The following is an 18,184-nucleotide window of genomic DNA, read 5'->3' on the forward strand; positions in this document are numbered from 1 at the left end:
CTCCTAACTGCTCAATTACAAGTTGACCCAATTATAACTTGGACTTGGAACCATGCCTGCCAGTCGTACAAGCAACAAATCTCATCGCAAAAAACACCCTGATTCAGACCTCATCGTCGTATCGTCCTCTGACCGCGATTCCCCTCCTAACCTGCCACCAAGAAAGCTGAAAATCATTCCTGGAGAAGTCATCGAAATATCAGACGACGACGAGCCAACGACGCGTCAATCAACGGGTCAAACGGCCACCATTGCAGATCTTCGCCGACAACTCGCGAAGCAACGCGAGGTTCGTTCATTTGCAACATCTCCTTTGACCCGTTTTTTAAGCCGATGATAGGAACTCGTCAAGAGCAAGCGAGACCATGAAAGAGACCGTTTAGAAAATGCACAACTCCGCCAAGAAGTTCTTGATTTGAAAGCCACTCGAATACCAGAAAATGGAAAAGTCCTCCTAGTGAGCTGACCTCATTGTACTGCTACACCTCTGGCGTTGAAGCAACACTGCCAGGAAGACTCACAACTCGAAGATTGCGTTAATTGCGAGATATGTACCTCGCGCATGTGGTCACCTTTCCTGTGCGTCCCTCCCCCTTTGCTAGCGAATGTTCACCCGATTTCCTTACGTACTCCCTCAAGTCTCGCGGGTTGTGGCCATATCTTCTGTTTATCCTGTCTTCAAGATTGGTTTAGCACCACACTAGTCCAGTTCATGGCCGCAAACCCTCATTATAATGTCAACCAACCCCATCCGCTTGTGCCACACCTGCGAGCATTCCTGCAGAATCCACACGCATTAAACAACCCCCAAATGGCCGCTATGCTCACCCATTACCTGCCCCCGGAACCTGAGTACACATGCCCCAGCTGCAGAGAACCTGTTAAGGTCCGGCCAGCCGAAGTTTTTACATTGAAAGCACTTGTCAGGGCTGTCGCAAAAGCGACAGGCGAAGCAATACCCAAGGACACCACTCTGGCTTATTCAGGCAATAAAGGAGGCAAAGCTAAGGCGACCATACCCCCAACAGGTTCATGGGACGGTTTTTTCCCAAGAAATAGGACGTAATGGCCGTACTCCGCAAAAAACCTCAATTCGCGCTAATATTTTGCCCTGGCCCTTCATGAGTCGGACAATGGAAATCCGATTGCAGTTGCTATATCCTTATAATTATGTTATTCACTGTACTATTCGATACACAACTGCATGGGGCTACATATTCATTCTTGGTTATTTCCTCTTAGCCTTCGCTTTCGCTACTGGGGCCTTTGTGACCTTCGCTTTCTTTGAATTCGTCCCTGCGCGTACTGGGACTGGTCCCTCTATGATTTCGACTTCATCGCTGACCAACGCCGTAGCTTTGCGTTTAGACGTTGGCTCCTTGCGTAAAGTCATTGCTGAGGCCCCGGCAACGTCGCCACTGGCCTCGCCCATACCGGTATTAGAGTGCCCATGAGAACCTTGGCCAGGACTTTGTTGTCGTGCGGAAGATGAAAAATCATGTGCAGATGAACGGGAGACGATAGACGATGCAGGGGAAGCCTTTGGGGTTGTCCGAGGGTCGGGTCGTAAGGATGCGGTATGGATGGGTCCTGTTCCGACAGGAAAGTCACTCTTCGGCCGCGAACGAAGACTTGTAGGTATCTCCAACTTAAGGTCGAGCCTTGTTTCTCGCCAATCCCGTATGAAAAGGCTATCAGATGATGTGCCGTCTTGAAAAGAACGTATATTGCCTTCCGTCCTCAAATTGCACCCATCGGCTACAATCGGCACGATGCTGTCCCCTGTCAGTCGAGCTCCGAAAGCATCCAGTGACAGGGAGCCAGAGTTCTTTACCGGATACTTCGTCTTTTGGCTATCTTTGTCGTCCCGTTCCTTTTCGCCCTCCTTCCTATCTAGAACGGATGGTTCGAGATTCTCTATCCACTCCCAAGGCCTATTGACGACGTATGGTCCGAGAACTAAATTTCCCTGTGTGTCACGATGGGAATTTACCAGATCTGGGACTGTAGAAATTGTCGTGGTACGACATAGAAGGGACAAGCATTGTTTTCGGTACACGGGGGGAAGATCCGACGGCAAGTCGGTCACTGGTATATCTGGATATAGTCGGTAGGGGTCAAAGGCGCCCACCTTCCCATCAGAGGGTATCTCTGGAAGAACAAAATCGTTTTTCAAATTTTGCAAGTGGAACAAGCTGAGTAAATGCGCACCATCGTAAAGAAATAGAAGAGTATCAATCAAGATCGAATATACAACTGCATCAAGGTTATCCCCAGTGGCATGATGCTAAAAGCCTCCGTTCAACGACAGGAGTTTGTGGGAGGACAGAATACTCACCAAAGCAACATGGAAAACCATGGTGGTCAGATCACTTCCTAGTTCTTTCGCCCTGGAAGACCAACTACCCCGAAAATTAAGAATAAACTGTAGCAATCGAGCGAGAAGGATTATATTATCTCTTTGCAAATAAAGTTTTTCCTTTGAGATACATTGGGGCTGAAGTGTCGTTAATTTTGCATGGATAACTTCAAAGAAGAGAGTTTGCGTGGAAGGGTCCAGCGAGGGAAGAGATGACAATCCGTCTCGGAAAGGCGAGCTTACATGGGTAAGAACGCGAAGAAGTTCAGCCACTGAACCAGGACACTCGATTCCAGGCGCCTCATCGCATGAAGTCGCCGATAAATTTTCTGCGATGCATTTCAGGCCGTTTTTGATAAACTGTGCTGGTGATCAGTGCAGATCTGTAGGAGATTTTTGTTACTTGAAAAACCTTGGCCACGACAGCACTACCTGCTCCACGAGCCATTTCTCCGACATAATATGCTTCCTCTGCAGTGTTAGTGTGGTTGAAAAGCATCACCGTTAACTTGTCAAGGTTTGCACTAGCATTATCATGGGTAATATCTTGAGCAAGGGAACGGCCTAGTTGCTTGATCTGGAATTGCATCTGGATGGTCGTGGCTGCGACCTTCCACGGGCTGAGCAAACGCGTGACCTCAGGCCAATCATAGAGGTTCGTGTCTTGAGGGATTGATTGAGGGTAAGATTATGGAGACCATTTCGGTATGACATACCATCAGTCGAGTCACACAAAATCATTCGCAACCCAGCTATCATTTGTTTACCTAAAATCTCGGAGCCCATGTCTTTGAAGTAGGGCGAATTCTCAAAAGCCTCGCGGACGACGTCCATACTACGGTATGCCCCCTGGCGGAATCCTCCGTCTTGACAGAGGCGTTGTCGCAAAGACGTCGAATCGCGCCGAAGGTCTCCGGAGATATTTGGATTATTTTCGAGAGAAATTAAAACGGGAATGCTGGTCACCAGGCAAGGGAAATGAGGTTCGTAATAGACAACTTGACGTCTTGTCCTGAGACATTGAACCTCGAAAAGATTGGTCGGTGGTATTGCGTCTCCACTGTCGTTTTCCTGTAAAAGTAGGCGGTGACACAGATCATTCGCGGCACGGAGATACGTTTCTGGGAAAGCTGCTTGTTCCATACTAGAGAAAGCCCCCAACTCCCAAGCGGGATAAACTAGTCCACTCAAGATAGTGGTAGTTTCCAGTGCACCATGCACGATGAGGTAGACAAGGATAGTCATTAACATATCCCATGAATCTGGGCTGAGTGCAACGAGCACGCCTTTGCCAGGACCATTAAACCACCTCAGAACATCCATGTCAAGCCCGTTCGGCAGATGCTGATCCACTCGCCACAAAAATGTGCCGTAGCGTAGTGCATGAAGTCGGCGAGAGTTGACGTCTGATGTCATACTTGGGACTTGACGAAGGCTCGCAACAGTGTTGTCCCAAGTTTTCCATGCCCAGTCAAGGGACATTCGATATTTTATCCAAAGGCCATTGGCAAGGATGGCAGGTGCGTTGTCATCTGGGTCTCCTGCCAAAAGTAATATTTCCGGAAGGATATCTGGAACATGATTCGGTCGCCCTACGACCGGTTGAAGAGCCTACTAAGATAGTCAGATCAGTCATCGCTAAGTGACAGGACTGACATTGGTAAAAGTGGACATTTCAGCGGTGATTCGAGTGCGAGATAACTCATCGAGATAACGACCATTGTCAAATTCGATGAGCAACGCTAATAAAGGACGAGACTGGGTTCCGCGAAGCTTCCAAACTTGATGGGCGGTATCTAGAGCGCTAACGATTGCGTTCATAGCGCCCATACATGCCCATATAACCGCATGGCGATGAAATGTGTCTAAGACCGCCGTCATCGAATCGGAATCTGTGGAGTGTTCCAGCATGCAAAATGTCAACTAGAAAACTAAACCTTAATATTGATGACCACAAAAATAGGTAACGTACGTCGAGCACAGAATGGAAGCATTTTGTGGAAGTCATCAGCTCCACGGTGACGAGATATGCTCTGAGTGCCGAAGGACGATCGTTATTGCTGCAGAAAGCAATCAGTGACTATGCCCGAAGGGAAATTTTCTGTCAAGGGCGTACCTCGCGATGTGTTTTTGGAGCGCTGGTAGCAGCCACTGTCTAAAAGTACGAACTTGCTCAAAACGAGTACCTGTCATCAGAGCATTACAGTTGGCGAGAAGATCTGCTGTTGTTTCCAATGTAGATCGGATGACACCTGTAACTTTTCAGGTCATGAATCTGATCAAACTTTTCAACACGGACCTCCGAATACTTCTGGCAGCACAGATCGGATTTCCTTGCGGATTTCACGTTCCGTCATATCCTCAGGTATGTTCCTGGCTCTAACACCGTGCAGCGTGACTTTGCGTTGGTTGATTAAGGATGACGTCGATTGAAAAAGAGGTATCCAACTTAAAAATCGTCGATGGCGGGATTCAATGTCCTGAAAAAAAGCACGTAAGAGAAGAAAGTTCCCTCTGGTACAAACGTTACCTCGGCAAAGGATAGACCAGGCTCTCCACGAGCAATTAGTCGCTGAATATAACTTGCATATGAAAATAGCTCGTGCTTCACTAGTTTCCCATAGAGCAAAGCAACATCTCGGATGTTGTTTGGCTCGCCTGCAACATCGGACTTGTCAAGCCAATCAAAAAGCTGATCCTGCAACAACTCATTGGGAGTGATAAAATCTCTGCGCGTAGCCCGCTCGCACGCTTTGTCACGCCAATTCTTGATAAGAGTGACTGCGGCAAAGGGCCGATGATTACCATACTGCAGGGGGGTGACACACCAGCTAAGAAGCATGTCTAGTTTTTCTTGAAAAAACGGCGAGTCATTGAAATCATTGCCAAAGAACGTCACGCTGCTCATTTCGGTGTCACTTGAAATGGAATTTAACAACTGTGGATGCTTTAAGCGAAAAAATGGGTTCGTAAAAAGACAAATACGCGACCTTCACGTCGGAAACGGCCGCTTGAAGTCGAATCGACATATGTGGAGGTGGATTGCAAAACAATAATGCCTCGTTCCGCTTTCTTACGTCTAAAAAGTTTGCGAAGATCGATTGCCGTATATCTTGAATATTTTGACTGAGAAACCAGTCATTCAAGTGATTCGAACTATCCACTGTCATGACTCTCTCTATAATGGAGGGGTATGCGAGCCACATCCGAGGACCAATGAAGGCATCTGGCAAAATGAGACATGACCGCTAAATCCTCCTCATCAGTCAGCCTGGAAAGTAGTTGCAACTTGGCGAACCTGAAGGAGATGTTTCAAGGATTCTTCCGTGCCGGAAAGGAACTCCTGCGCAGAAGCGGTGCCAATCTATGTAGCGTCAGAGAGGTGAGGCAAAAAATTATGATGGATACTCGCTTCCGACATTTTACCTAAACACGCCTCGACTAACGGGCGAGCCAACGCTCGACTACCCAGAATATCGTCAAGGTATTCCTCCGTAAGCCGAGTGAGAAAGCCAGCTTGCGCCAGATTGCAGCATCCCATCTGCTGAACTATCCATACAAGAAAAGTTTGATGGTCAACCAAACCTTCAGCATAGAAAGTTCGAAGGAGCTTGAGACTGAACATGTAAGTAGGGGAATTCGTCACAAAGAAAAAAACAAACCAATACATAAACCGGGATATCCATTTTTCTCGACTATCCAGATCAGATAAAACTCCTTTGAATGTTTGCTTGATGTTCAACCCAGGACGCGGCGCGCTTGGCAACGCGATTTCTAATAGTTGCTTTTTAATGTAGCTAGTCACAACATTGGCCCACTCGACGCTATATAGCGTTGGGTTGTAGGAGGGCTTATTCCGAAGCCCCGCCTTGTTGAAAACCTAAGCAAATGGTACGGGGGAAACAATAAGGTCCTTACCGTTTCATTCGCGCCAAAAACGCGAAGGAGCCAAACAGCCCTAGAGATTGCAACATTGTTTGCATGCAGTAGGTCTAACAGGTCATGACCTTTCGCGCCATGAGGAACACTTTTGCCCAATTTGTACAATGGTACATCCGGGTTGGCCAAGTCTGCAAACCATGCCTGACGCTTTGCATCGTTCAAAGTAACTCTTGTTGGCATGCGAAATGACGATGGCCTGGATATAACAATACTTTAAAATGGCATTATATAGGCCGGTGAAGGATTAGCTCACGGAACGGAAGGAATATGGTCTGCTCTCTTAATAAAGACTTCATTCATGAGTTCTTCTAATTTAGCGAGGGAATCTTCGGATTTAAGGTTCTCGTTTATCATTGTTTGAGCGCTAAAGGTCTCGACCTGAGCTTAACGTTTAGTTGTAAAAAGTAGACAAATGAATAAAGTTGGCCCTACCGACACGGGCTGGGTAAGGATGAACCCATTTTTTACATTTGTCTCCGAGAGAACGTCCTCATCTTGGCCTGGACGAGGGGGGTGAAATCCCGCGTAGCCTATTTACAAATATCAGGGAAACAAGGTGAGATCATGCTTCCGACATCGCTAAGCTCGTGTACCAATGTCTGCGGCACTGTGCATCTTGGGGAGCCAAAAAGGCGGGTCAGATTCATATACTGGAAGACTTGTGGAAGATTGTTTGTCATCCTTTCGTTCGCGCATCACAAGGTGTGGAATGGGTGCATGCAGAAGAGTTTGCGGTACTATATGTAACGCTTCTGGCAGGCGTGCTGAGTACTTGATTGTTCACCTTTAAATTCACACAATAACAAACAAGGTCACGTGGTTCAGACTTGGCCCAGCCGCCAATGCCTGACGCTCCTGGGTCCTGGGTCCTGCCAATTTTGCCCAGTTAGTTGATGCGTCAGTCCGTTGCTCCAGGCCGTGCCTCTCAGGCCGCTGGAGCCTCACATGCAGCCACCTCCAAACTATTGGAAAAGAAGAAAGAATTTGACGCGGTGTCTGCCCTAGAGCGAGCAAGCGCGTTGTATTTGGAGCGTATCGAAGCGATCAGTGAAGATTGTACAATCATGGCTGATGCTGGACAAGGTTACCATCAACAGTAGAGCTCTCTACGGAGCTGACCCCCACTTGCACAGTTCACGGACAAGTACTACAACAATGGCCTAGAATGTTTCAAATATTGAGTCAATTTCGTGAGTCCGGGTTATCGATAGTTTGGAAGAGCTAAGGAACTATTTGTAGTCTCATCCCGTCAACAATTCGATTCGGCAGACGAGTCGTCGACAATTATACCCTCAGAGGGACAACGATTAGTGCGAATACCTATTGAAGAATTACAGCAAGCGGCGGCTGGGTAGACAAAGGGCGTTGTGAGAAACCATAAATCGTCTACGCCAGTTAAGAAAAGTCTAACAATCATTGTCAAAAATGGATAACATTCCCAGACTTAAATGAGGCGGTCGTTTTCGCTTTTATCTCGGGACACTTTTCTTTTGTTCCTTTAGCATCGCAATGCGCTAAAAATGTTTTACGTTGAGCAACTCGAGGAAGAAATCATCCCGTCACACACGTTTTTTCGTTCTTCCTTTCGTCTTGCCATTTCTGCTGTCTTCTCTTCCTTTGTCATGTTAGTCACGTTCGGCGACCCACTGAGCGGGGGTGTCTGACGAATAATGTTGCCTTCGCGCCCAGGACCATCTGCGTAAGGACGAGAGTCAAAATCGGAAGGTGATAAGGGTGAGGCGTTATATCCCGGTGAGTCTGAGAGCTTTGAGTTCTGCAAGGAAGAAGGCCGAGTCCGCGGATCAATACCGAGGGGTCCATTACTCAGTGGGCGAGGTGCAGTAACGGCGCTGGTTACTGTAAGGTTCCCACCATGTGTAGCAAGTACGGGTTTGGGTTGAATTATCGTTGGGGCGGTCTCAAAGGCGCCTAGCAAGAAAAGGTTGTTAGAATACAAAGCAACATAACTATTGAGATGCGCACTCCAGTCACCATCATCAGCATTAACATCTATGAGGTCGTCAGTGCCCCATGGGTTCGCCTCACTGGCAACTTCTTCTGTTAATTGCTCCACAAGAGCTGCGACAGAACTGATGTTATTGTTGGCGGTCAATTTCAAGGGCTTGACTATTGGGACAGTCGACGGCCGGGAGATGCCAGGGGAGGGTAGCGTAGCTCTCGAAGTTGGTCGAGTAGAAAGTTCACCTATATGATTTTTAGGGGAATTGTCTTTCGACGCGGAAAGTGGTCTATCAGCCCTTTGGTTGGAAACTCCATTTATAGCTGTTTGCAGATCGGATGTGGCAAGCTGCGCCCGTCAAGATGAGAATAGAATTGAGGAAGGACCATACCTTTTTTCCTAAAGATGATATGGCCCAGCCGGCTAGCATACCTGCAGCCCCCGCGGCCGAGTTCACCAACGTTGTTGGGCCAGCGACATCCATTTTATTCTCATTCGCATTGGCCAATTCGCTCTCAGGCTTATAATTATAGAAGGGTCAAGGAAAGCACGGGTGGGAGTTGAAAACCACAAACCATCGATTTCACGTGGCTCTCAAGCTTTTGCAAGAAAAGGTCTATAGCTTTGAAAGCTTGGTCGCGAACTAGCCTAAAAGTTGAGAGGCTGTTGAGACACACAACAACGAGGAGGATATGGGCTACGCACTTTTCTTTATCCACGAGCGTGAAAGACATGTTTGGGATCACTTTCACCGCCATTTCTTCAATCTCAAAGCATTCAATCGTTGCCATGAACGCCATGAGCCCAGCAACACGCGCATGAACAAAGGTATCTTTGAGAGCGCGCGAGAATGCTGGGACTAAAACCTTCCGCTTAGTGTTGTATCCCAAAGAGGGACCTAAGCGACCAATAAGAATACATGTGTTAGTTCTGATTGAAGGCTCCGGATCCATTTGCAACTTGGCCAGCAGGCGTAAGAGGTCATTGTTCAGCAAGCGGTCGCTCAACTAAGTGAATGTCATGCAAAATTAGTGACCTCTGTTAACGTGCTTACCTTGGGCGCCAGCAAGATGACAGATTTAACGGTGGCTTCCCGGATCACAGCAACAGTGTCGGAGAAGCCTGTTTGCTATTGAAAGATTGAAATTGGGAGGGGATACGATGTTATCGACTCACTCACTCACAAGATTGGGAAAGATTTTTTCAGAAACCATCTTCTTGTCCAACTTGTCCCCATACTCTGGAAGATGCTCGAGGAGAGCCATGCGGGTGCCACGATCAGGGCTTGAATATAATTTGATAAGAGGAGTAAGAATGACATTGGGGTATTCTTCTGGTGAAATGTTTGCACCAAACTGAAGGACGAGGGGGAGAATGGTAGCCGCAGATGCTCCCCCAAATTCCAGTGCAGATAAAAGGGATGGAAGAATGCGGTATGAAGCAAACTCGGGAGGAAACGAAGATGCTGTCTCCTTGAGAGTGCTTGTTGGCTATTAGCTTCATTCATCGTTTATGTGGGTCTTCAAATAACTCACCGTAATAGGAGATTCTTGTCTGCCTCGCTACTCAAAGTTAAGTTATCTAAACCCAGGCACGCTTTTACTAGCCGATTAGAAACGAAAAATCCGGTTTCAGCCATCCCAACGCTCAAAAAATCCTTCGCGGTCATGCGACTTTTGGGACTGGGGTTCAAGAGTTTCTTGTAGCATGGAAAAACCAACTGAGGTATCGATCCCCGAGACGCGGACGAAGGTGGTGTGTGAGGTGGTTGCGCAGTGGCAGGCGGAGGGTGCGATGGATTGAATACGGCATGAAGAAGTAAACCGAGCGCATAAGCGTCTGATACTGCTGGATGGAACCTAGAAAAACCATCAGACATTGACTTTGAGGTACTCATGTTGAATGATCACTCTTTCAAAATAGGCCATCCAGATTGCTTGACTTCGGGCGAGGCCCAAGAAGAAGAACCAGAAAAGAGTCCTCCCATTGTCTTGAGCTGAAGTGAAAAGGTGTCCAACATTGCCTAACAATCACGCACATATAATACCGAGTTTTCTTCCTTTGGATTGCTTGTCAGTTCCAACCCTCCGAGCTTCCATTCACCCGAAGGAGAAATAAAGATTGAAGATGTCGTAAGTTTGCCGTGAGTCGAATGACAAGCTTCATTCAGAAATGTGAGTGCTATCTGGGACTGAAAGTGAGAAAAGTGGCTAGATCTTTGAGTTCCAGAAACGAACAGAGATTCGATACAAACCCCAGAGAAGCCAATCTTCCTTTTCTTGCGCACTTTTAGATGCCCACTTTGACAGCTCCGGCTGTAAAGGACGAACACGTTCAGTCATGATATAGATAACGCTGTCAGACTCGACGGCATCCATAAACTTCAAGATATCGGGATGGCGGGTTGTTCTCAGCTTCCGAAGAGCATTCTGCGCCAATGGCTTCGCATTTTTCTTAGCGGAATCGTTCAGTTCATATTCGAAGATCGACACTAAGCTTCCATCATCCTGAAGTGGTGCTGAGGACATCTGAACACGAGCTTGTGACTAATACGTACCCTCTTAGTTCCGTCATAAAGGGTATAAAGGCCGTCGACTGACGCGACTTTTGTGCCAAGGTAAAATGGCAAATTGAGGCCAGACTTTTGCACCAGCGTCGAGACGGCCGCAGACCCAAGGGTCCTTAAATATTCCATTGGAGTATCCTGGTGAAAACGGTTTGAAGAGACCCAAGTCTAGTGGAATGACCTATGCGGATTCGTGAATGCCGTCAAGGAAGTTGTTTTGGTTTCTTCAGGGTATCATCCAAGTATCATCAGAGTCGCGGCAAGCAGCGAGAATGAGATGTGACACACACTTGTGGTCATTGTTGCCAAGTTTGTGCAACCCAACATCCTCCACTTGCCTTTTTCCTTTCTTGCGAAGGATATTCATGCTTGCCCTTGAGCCCACACACTAACAAGAGTACTTGCCCATGGCGACAGAGACCCATCATGAACCTCAATTCCATTCAACTTTGGACAGCCATCACTCAGAATCTGGTCCTTTCCTTCAAATATCCACATCCGTTCTCTCCGAGAATGACATCGAAATCCTTCAAGAAGAATTGCCTGTGGTATACGACGGCCAAGTTCCACTTTCTGAATTACTTTCACGGGTAATGCAATCAATATATGCAGAGCTATCGGAACTGGCTGAAACGTGGGCAGCCTTCGGCTTTCACTTAACATCGTACTCTGAACCTTCTTAGTATGCCTGGCATGTCAGATGCCGCTCGCAAGCGCACGTTGGCCGACTGGGTGGTCAAAACTAAGAAGCAGGTCGTCAAACTCTACGCTGCTGTTAAATGGGCACGGGATGCAGATACGGTTCAAAAGTCGATGGTGGGTGCCCACTGCAGATCGAGTCGCACAGTTGATGTGATTCTATTAGAACATAACAGCGTTTCTTATGACACAGAATCAACAATTTGAGGACGCTGTCAAAGCTTTACATTATGGCAAAGAATCTCTCAATCCTGCAAAGTGATTTTAGATAATTCGCCTGCGCTGCTGTCTAACTCACTTCATGGAATGTTAGACTTCGAAATCACGATTTACTCACATCCCTCGATGTTCTCACAAGTGGTTCTTATCTAAGGCTCCCTACTTGCATCAAGGTTTTTCCATATCCTATCTCCGGCGCCATATTCTGAATGAGGTCAAATAGAACGTAGTCATTCCACCACCGTTGCTGACAGACGACGAGGTAAAGCGTACCTTGTCAAATATGGAGGACGTTATCCGCTACCGTCTCCGCATGACGGAGATCATACCTGTGGAAATGTCGCGTCATCACATTGGTACCGCTGAGCTGTTTCTGCAGATTCGTTTTTCCTCATAGAATACTAGGAGATGGACGAGTTTATTTTGTTGTTCCCAAGTTATTCGAAACATCTCTATGTCTCCGGGGAGCTGAAAAGGACGACGGGTGGTTCTTCGTCCACGTGGAATTCTTGTTCAATGTAGGAGGGGACTCGACTGGACTGCAAGGTCAACTCTTCAGCATTCAATACAGCGCCATTTTGTAATCTTTAACAGAGTTTCCGCGGGCGCCAAAAGGAATCACAAAGCGGCACATCATGGATGAAGCGGATGCTCGCCTTGCATACTACCTCCCACCACCTAGCACTCAGACCGAAGAACAAACCTCTTCGCGGCCTCAGTTACCAGAAGGCAGGGTCGACACACCTCTTGTTCGCGTGTACAATTTCTTACGTATGTTTATTCGTTTTGAGTATTTGATCTGAAGATGAACGGTCTATACAGAGATGATGACATTGTCATATCAACTAGAAATACTTTGGTATCAGGTACCGTCGTTCATAATTTGCATGGGAGATGACTCACATCAAGCCCAGGCAGAGCGTATGCGCTTTTTAGGCTGGAAAGATTACTTGGCAGTCAACATGAGCCCTAATCGGAAGACATTAACAGCATTGTATTGGTTGTACATCCCATTCATTTTCTACCGTACGACGTACTCATGTAAGTGCCCAGGCGCCCATCAATCGCAGTAATTCCAGGTCGACCATGGATGAAAATACCACCGCAAGGTGGAACCCTTATTGTATCTATTGTTGAAGCCAAAACAACCACTACCCGCAAACCGAAGCAACGAGTATTGGCGCAACTGCAGGAAAGGTCTAAATTAGGTGACGCGAAACCATCGGACGAAGTTGAAAGTCTTAAAATTGTCGTTCAATGGACGCCAAGTAAAGAAGTATTTGGGGTGACTTGTTTACCAGCAGATATCGTTCTGTCTGAAGACGCATTGAACGTTGTAAGCATTTTGTCGATTTTACCATATATTTCTCCCTGAACGTGCGGGTAGGATGCCGACAGGCTGGACTTTCAGTCAATGCTGCAAACCGTGATCAGACAACACACAGGAGCTATTCTTTCTGCTTTTAAAAGTCGACTTCAGAAAGACAAAACAGGCGAATTTTCGTCACCCGGCGTTGTCTCGCTCATCACTGACGGTGCCTATTCGTCTACGATCGCCTGCATCCCAAACCTAATCGATATTGATCAGATACTATCCAAGCTCTACGAATTCATCTGTGTGCTGACGAAATAGTGACCGTCACTGTCGACTCAAGGACAGGTCGTTTAAATCTTCGTTCCATTGGCGACTTAGCAACAGCGGGGCGAGGGCCTCGATTTCTCAAGATATCTGAACGGCTAAACGAGGATCCCAATCTTTTATCGGCTTTGACAAATCTCAGAGTATTGGTAAATATAATTGTTTTGCCAACAAGAATCAACTTATTTTTATTAAAAAATAACATTTCCAGACTATCATTGATTCAGCAGAACAAAAGGCCAAGTACCTTGGATTGCAGTCTTATAGACGTCGTAATTTCCAGCCAAACGGTAAGCTCGATTTTCACTCCACAGATATCTGTTCAACCCTCTGGCAGAAATCTACAAACTTAGAGGGGCACGTGGGACTCTGTTTATTCAATTGGCCAACTTCCCCAACTACTACCTCGTTCTCGTTATCAAAGACAGGGGCTTCAACTATGCGCTGATATCAACTAAGATATTGCCAGAGTCATCATCCGCTACCATGGTGATGGAAGACATTGCATTCCTTGATTTCGATTCCATGCCTGGGGAGGACATCGTGATTACTGCTCACTCAGCTGAGTTCGACCCTCATATCAGCATGCAACGAAGCCGAGTTTCGGTCGATGGCAATGCACGTGGTGACAACCAGGTTGGTCAAACGTCTGGGTCAGTGCAGGCAATTATGTTCTGTGAGGGAGCTGATCTTATTGTGCAGGAGCTTCGATTTTGAGATTCAGGCCCTAAGGCAGTTATACAGTTATTGCTGGTAGGTTTTCTTGATTATGACATGTTCACTCGAACTTATTTCCGTCAAGTGCTCGCGTGGCCTACTTGAACGTCGAGAGACAATTTAAGCTGCGTGGAATTCCCTTTACGCATGTTGACCCCACTGGTGGTCCGACCTCTGCGGAACTTGGCTACATACAGTCCTCGCTGGCAAGATCTGTTCCTGCGTTGTGCGTGCAGTCGAAAGACATACTATCCGGCGCTCCAGCAGCTGAAGCTGCCATGCCCAATATCCGCGTCATTCCACTTAACTGGTGGTCAGAAGACACTGCTCAGGTCGGTTGTTCCCTTCTACGCTGTCAATCTCTGACCCACCGGGGTCAATAGGTTGTAACCTGTGTCAAGTTGAAGTACGTTCAACAACCAATGGGCAAAACCGCTGGTAGATCTGTCATCCGTCCCTCAAAACGCATTGTATACGACACCAAAGAGGCTGTCGTCTCCTTCCTATCGGAAAACGTCAACACATGTGTGGACGAGTTTCTCGAAGAATGGGCCCGCGTATCGAAGATGGTTGTCATTGCTAGAGAAGGTAGGCTTCGAAGCAATTACATCGCGAATCGTTATCGAAACGGGCTTTTCAGTGGCACAGATGACAAAGGTCAAGGGTTGGCACGATATACGCCTGCTATCCTTCGATTTGCAGACTGTTGAATTTGCCTATGCCCAGGTAAGCTTTCGCGTTGCCCTGATTGATCTCTGAATGAATATTGAGTCGAGGATTACGCCGTATCAATATCCTGTGAAGATCAGCTTTCTCTAACGGGGGGCAGTTTTCATCTTCGTTTCTCCCGATGTCCTCAGGATTCTGTAAGAGATGAAGAAGGTTCTTACAACCCTCATGACGAGGCGGAAACTTTTATGAATAATATTCTGCAACACGGTCATGGACGACTGGCGCCATCGCTTCATTGTTTGGTGGCATTGCTAAGAGACACTCTCCCGATCGTTGTCGAGTTGGAGTCGATTCGCCGCTCTAGCAAACAGGGTAGTTGCATCGACGTCTTTGCCAAAGCCGCTGGCTGGTACCGGTTACTTTACACAGACTTGAAGTATGTCTTTCGCCAGCGTTCGTCTTCATCCCTTGTTGACCTTCACATTAGACACGCGCTAGACCTTCGACTCATGAGTGGTCAACGAGTTGCAATACTTGATGCCTCTCACTCTCTTTTTGAGACGAAACGGCAGGGCGGCACGGCTCCTGAGACAGTTGAGAACGAAGTCATGCTGCGGCCCATCCCACATTTCAAGGAAATAGTCCTGGACGCTGTGAAGCAAGTCATGCTCGCTGAAAATGTCCAAAGTCACAACATTGCTGCAATTGACGTTGGAGTGGTTTGTGATACTGATCTGGTGGGTGCTCTGGGTCGGATAATACATACCAAAGTTGTGGAACAACTGACACCATGAAACTATATGCACACGTACTGTATGCCTCCATCCCTAATAAAATACCTTCATACACACAATTTTTACCTCAGTCAGATACCTCGATAACCGCCACGTCTACCAGTGGCTTACGAGTACTCTTTGGCGATGACCCTATGGACAAACCTCCCATCGTTCGTGTAAGCGCTGTCGTGCTCACAAGCTGCTTGTCGCATGTTGGCAGAACAAGTTTAGGAGAAAGGCGTACAACATTGCCAGACCGTTGAGCCGGGGCAGCAGGCTCGTTGACAGAATCAGCAGCAGCTTCTAAATAGCTGATCCCATTTAAGTCAAGAGAATCCCCATGTTTTTCTGATATACTAAGCGCAGTCGAAGAATAGCTTCCTACCACAGGTTCCTGGGGCACAGGAAATGAGTCCAGGAACTTTCGAGGCCTTCCGCGGGTCTTTTTAGGTGGCTGACTTGCCAACTCAGTGGAACGCTCGGAGTCGAAATCGAATGATTCGCCGCTGGATTCATCTCCAGCAACAATAGCTTTTTTCTGTCGCGACTTTCTGGGCATGGATGTCAAAGCCACACTTTTCCGAGGCTTACTTTTCTGGGGCGTCATTGCAGTGGAACGCTCCGATTGGAGGTCGGAAGACTCTCCGCTGGTTTCGTTCACCCCGATGATGGCATTCTTTTGACACGACTCTGGAGTCGTTGACGTCAATACCGCGACTTTTCGGGGCCTACCACGCGTCTTTTTGAGTGGCAAACGCGTCGATCCAGAGGAAGACTCTGAGTGAAAATCAAACGACTCTCCGCTGCTTTCGTCCCCTGCGATGGCTTTCTTTTGTCGGGACTTTCTAGGCTTTGACGTCGAAGTCGCTTTGATTCGGTGAGTTTCAGAGGATTGAAAAGTTGGGTGCTTCTCTAAATTCTGCCCTTCATTTGAGGCCTTGGACGACTTTTGTCCTGACCTTGATCTTCCGGCCTTTGAGGTTGAGGGCCTATCAGGAGCAGAGAGGTGTTCTTCCAAATCTGACTCGGATGTGCTCGCCTCGTCTTGTTCATCGTCTGCCGGTTGAGGTACACTCCCCCCTGCATCACGGCGGTAACTTCCACGCACGATATCACCCCAGAGGATATAGTTACGGCATGATGTACAATGTCCCCCTCTGGGGATCATGTTTTCAGCATCACCGTTGAGGAAATGACGTGAAAGACAGATTATATGAGATACAGTCGTGCATTCTGGTGTGGGGCAGAGACATGTAGTTAAGGCATCCTGAAAAAAAAATGACATTCAGTAATAACGCACAAAAGAAAAAACATACGATGGCATATTCATCAAGTGACTCCTTGCACACAGAACACTCCAACGGCACTCCTGATGCCACAAGGGCCGTGTTCTTCGCCAGAATGGCGGAAGTGAACTGTTCTGAAATGCATGTGCGTGTTAGTGTGCATTGAAACTGGATCGTTCCTACACCCACCATCAGTGACACTGAGAGGACCTTTGCGACCAGATCCCGTTTTCCCTGACTTGCCGTCAACACCCTCTAATTCAATGCAGCAAGTGAAACCGATTGGCAAAGGCAACGCCTGAGTAGAAGCCTCCCAGTGGTCGACGGCCTCTTGGGTGAACAGCTTGACATGTAGTGGCCATTTACTGAATGGGTGATTTGATACCATTGCGCGAACGGTTCTAAAAAGGATGGCCTTGGTGACAAGATCCGTATAATGAAACACACACAAACTCGATTCTTTTCTTGAGGCTTGATGCAGAATTTTTAAAGATAGGATTGCCCAGAGGATCCCGCAGATGTCTGGAAACGTGAGGATGTTGCCATGCCCATTCAAATTGCAGTGCAGCCTGTTCTACCATGCTTGAGAGAGCAGAAGTGAAATGCAAACGGCGCGACACGGACCAGTCGTGAAGGAAATCCGTGGACAATCATTTGCATTACCCATGGACGCTTATGACGCGTTTTCCGGGCGCCTTGAGTGAGCTCACCATTGTGCTGACTATGTCATATTAGTTGCGTATGGTAAAATAAAGGTCTCTGGGTGCACCGTATTCGGCGAGGAGGAGATGGAGTGCTTCCTATGTATGTTCTAATGACTAGCGATGAATATAAAAGTGTTTCATGAATATGATGTTAAATAACATTACGCTTTTGATAGAGGAGATTGGATAGACTTTAGCAGATAGCAAGCATAGAACGGCGGAAATGTGTGTTTCGTGAGACGAGGCATGACGCGAACGCGACGCGGCTCTCCGTCGGACCGTGTACATAAAGAAAGTTGCATGTGACATTTACTGTTTCGGATGAGACTGCGACTCTCTCTACCGATGAAAGGCAAGTAAGGGAAAACTGGGTTACGCAAACAGGGTTACGCCCTGTTACGCCTAGGATTATCGATTGTAGTTGCGATTCCCTGCGATTCCACCCGTTGGGATTCCCTCCGGAGGATTGAGGGATGGAAGCACGGTGGCGACATGCTATAAAATCAGCAGTAAAATCAGCGGTCAAGTTACCCATACCTTATAGAGTACATCGCTTGCCACAGCGACCTCGTTTCTTGTCTTTATCTCCGGTACGTTCTCTTTCTATATGTCTGTCCTCCAGATGTCCCTCCCACATGATTAAAA

At 47.4% G+C, this 18,184-nt stretch overlaps 6 protein-coding genes across 6 annotated transcripts; 3 read left to right on the forward strand and 3 right to left on the reverse strand.

Moving 5' to 3' along the window:
* Positions 1-52: 52 nt before the first annotated feature.
* Positions 53-1,066, forward strand: LACBIDRAFT_326501 (uncharacterized protein; the record flags this gene model as incomplete). Its single annotated transcript, XM_001880179.1, has 4 exons — positions 53-289; positions 341-457; positions 500-579; positions 694-1,066. The coding sequence occupies 4 exons, from the start codon at positions 53-55 to the stop codon at positions 1,064-1,066; spliced, it is 807 nt and encodes a 268-aa protein (XP_001880214.1).
* Positions 1,067-1,228: 162 nt separating this feature from the next.
* Positions 1,229-6,997, reverse strand: LACBIDRAFT_296446 (uncharacterized protein; the record flags this gene model as incomplete). The annotated part of the gene is made up of 17 exons (XM_001880411.1): positions 1,229-2,287; positions 2,339-2,719; positions 2,772-3,022; positions 3,076-3,970; positions 4,016-4,282; positions 4,332-4,419; positions 4,476-4,611; positions 4,659-4,839; positions 4,890-5,297; positions 5,350-5,607; positions 5,658-5,723; positions 5,772-5,976; positions 6,022-6,227; positions 6,278-6,497; positions 6,555-6,679; positions 6,734-6,831; positions 6,895-6,997. 17 exons carry the CDS (start codon positions 6,995-6,997, stop codon positions 1,229-1,231), a joined length of 4,947 nt encoding a protein of 1,648 aa, XP_001880446.1.
* A 197-nt stretch (positions 6,998-7,194) lies between these two features.
* Positions 7,195-7,401, forward strand: LACBIDRAFT_296447 (uncharacterized protein; the record flags this gene model as incomplete). The annotated part of the gene is made up of 1 exon (XM_001880180.1): positions 7,195-7,401. The coding sequence occupies one exon, from the start codon at positions 7,195-7,197 to the stop codon at positions 7,399-7,401; it is 207 nt and encodes a 68-aa protein (XP_001880215.1).
* Positions 7,402-8,788: 1,387 nt separating this feature from the next.
* Positions 8,789-10,956, reverse strand: LACBIDRAFT_234524 (uncharacterized protein; the record flags this gene model as incomplete). Its single annotated transcript, XM_001880412.1, has 9 exons — positions 8,789-8,909; positions 8,967-9,268; positions 9,316-9,390; positions 9,446-9,743; positions 9,797-10,120; positions 10,172-10,251; positions 10,300-10,442; positions 10,495-10,768; positions 10,819-10,956. The coding sequence occupies 9 exons, from the start codon at positions 10,954-10,956 to the stop codon at positions 8,789-8,791; spliced, it is 1,755 nt and encodes a 584-aa protein (XP_001880447.1).
* Positions 10,957-11,234: 278 nt separating this feature from the next.
* Positions 11,235-15,567, forward strand: LACBIDRAFT_296449 (uncharacterized protein; the record flags this gene model as incomplete). The annotated part of the gene is made up of 19 exons (XM_001880181.1): positions 11,235-11,461; positions 11,511-11,643; positions 11,720-11,784; positions 11,840-11,918; positions 11,969-12,101; positions 12,151-12,291; positions 12,340-12,516; positions 12,568-12,748; positions 12,799-13,081; positions 13,133-13,238; positions 13,334-13,533; positions 13,596-13,674; positions 13,722-14,037; positions 14,087-14,137; positions 14,187-14,433; positions 14,485-14,689; positions 14,742-14,827; positions 14,878-15,209; positions 15,261-15,567. The coding sequence occupies 19 exons, from the start codon at positions 11,235-11,237 to the stop codon at positions 15,565-15,567; spliced, it is 3,348 nt and encodes a 1,115-aa protein (XP_001880216.1).
* A 67-nt stretch (positions 15,568-15,634) lies between these two features.
* LACBIDRAFT_296450 (uncharacterized protein) lies at positions 15,635-17,787 on the reverse strand (the record flags this gene model as incomplete). Its single annotated transcript, XM_001880413.1, has 7 exons — positions 15,635-16,816; positions 16,866-16,969; positions 17,025-17,236; positions 17,289-17,404; positions 17,460-17,556; positions 17,605-17,646; positions 17,705-17,787. 7 exons carry the CDS (start codon positions 17,785-17,787, stop codon positions 15,635-15,637), a joined length of 1,836 nt encoding a protein of 611 aa, XP_001880448.1.
* Between the last annotated feature and the right edge of the window lie 397 nt (positions 17,788-18,184).

The sequence above is a fragment of the Laccaria bicolor genome, genomic scaffold, assembly GCF_000143565.1.
Source record: "Laccaria bicolor S238N-H82 LACBIscaffold_10 genomic scaffold, whole genome shotgun sequence".
In the NCBI taxonomy this organism is placed as follows: Eukaryota; Fungi; Basidiomycota; class Agaricomycetes; order Agaricales; family Hydnangiaceae; genus Laccaria; species Laccaria bicolor.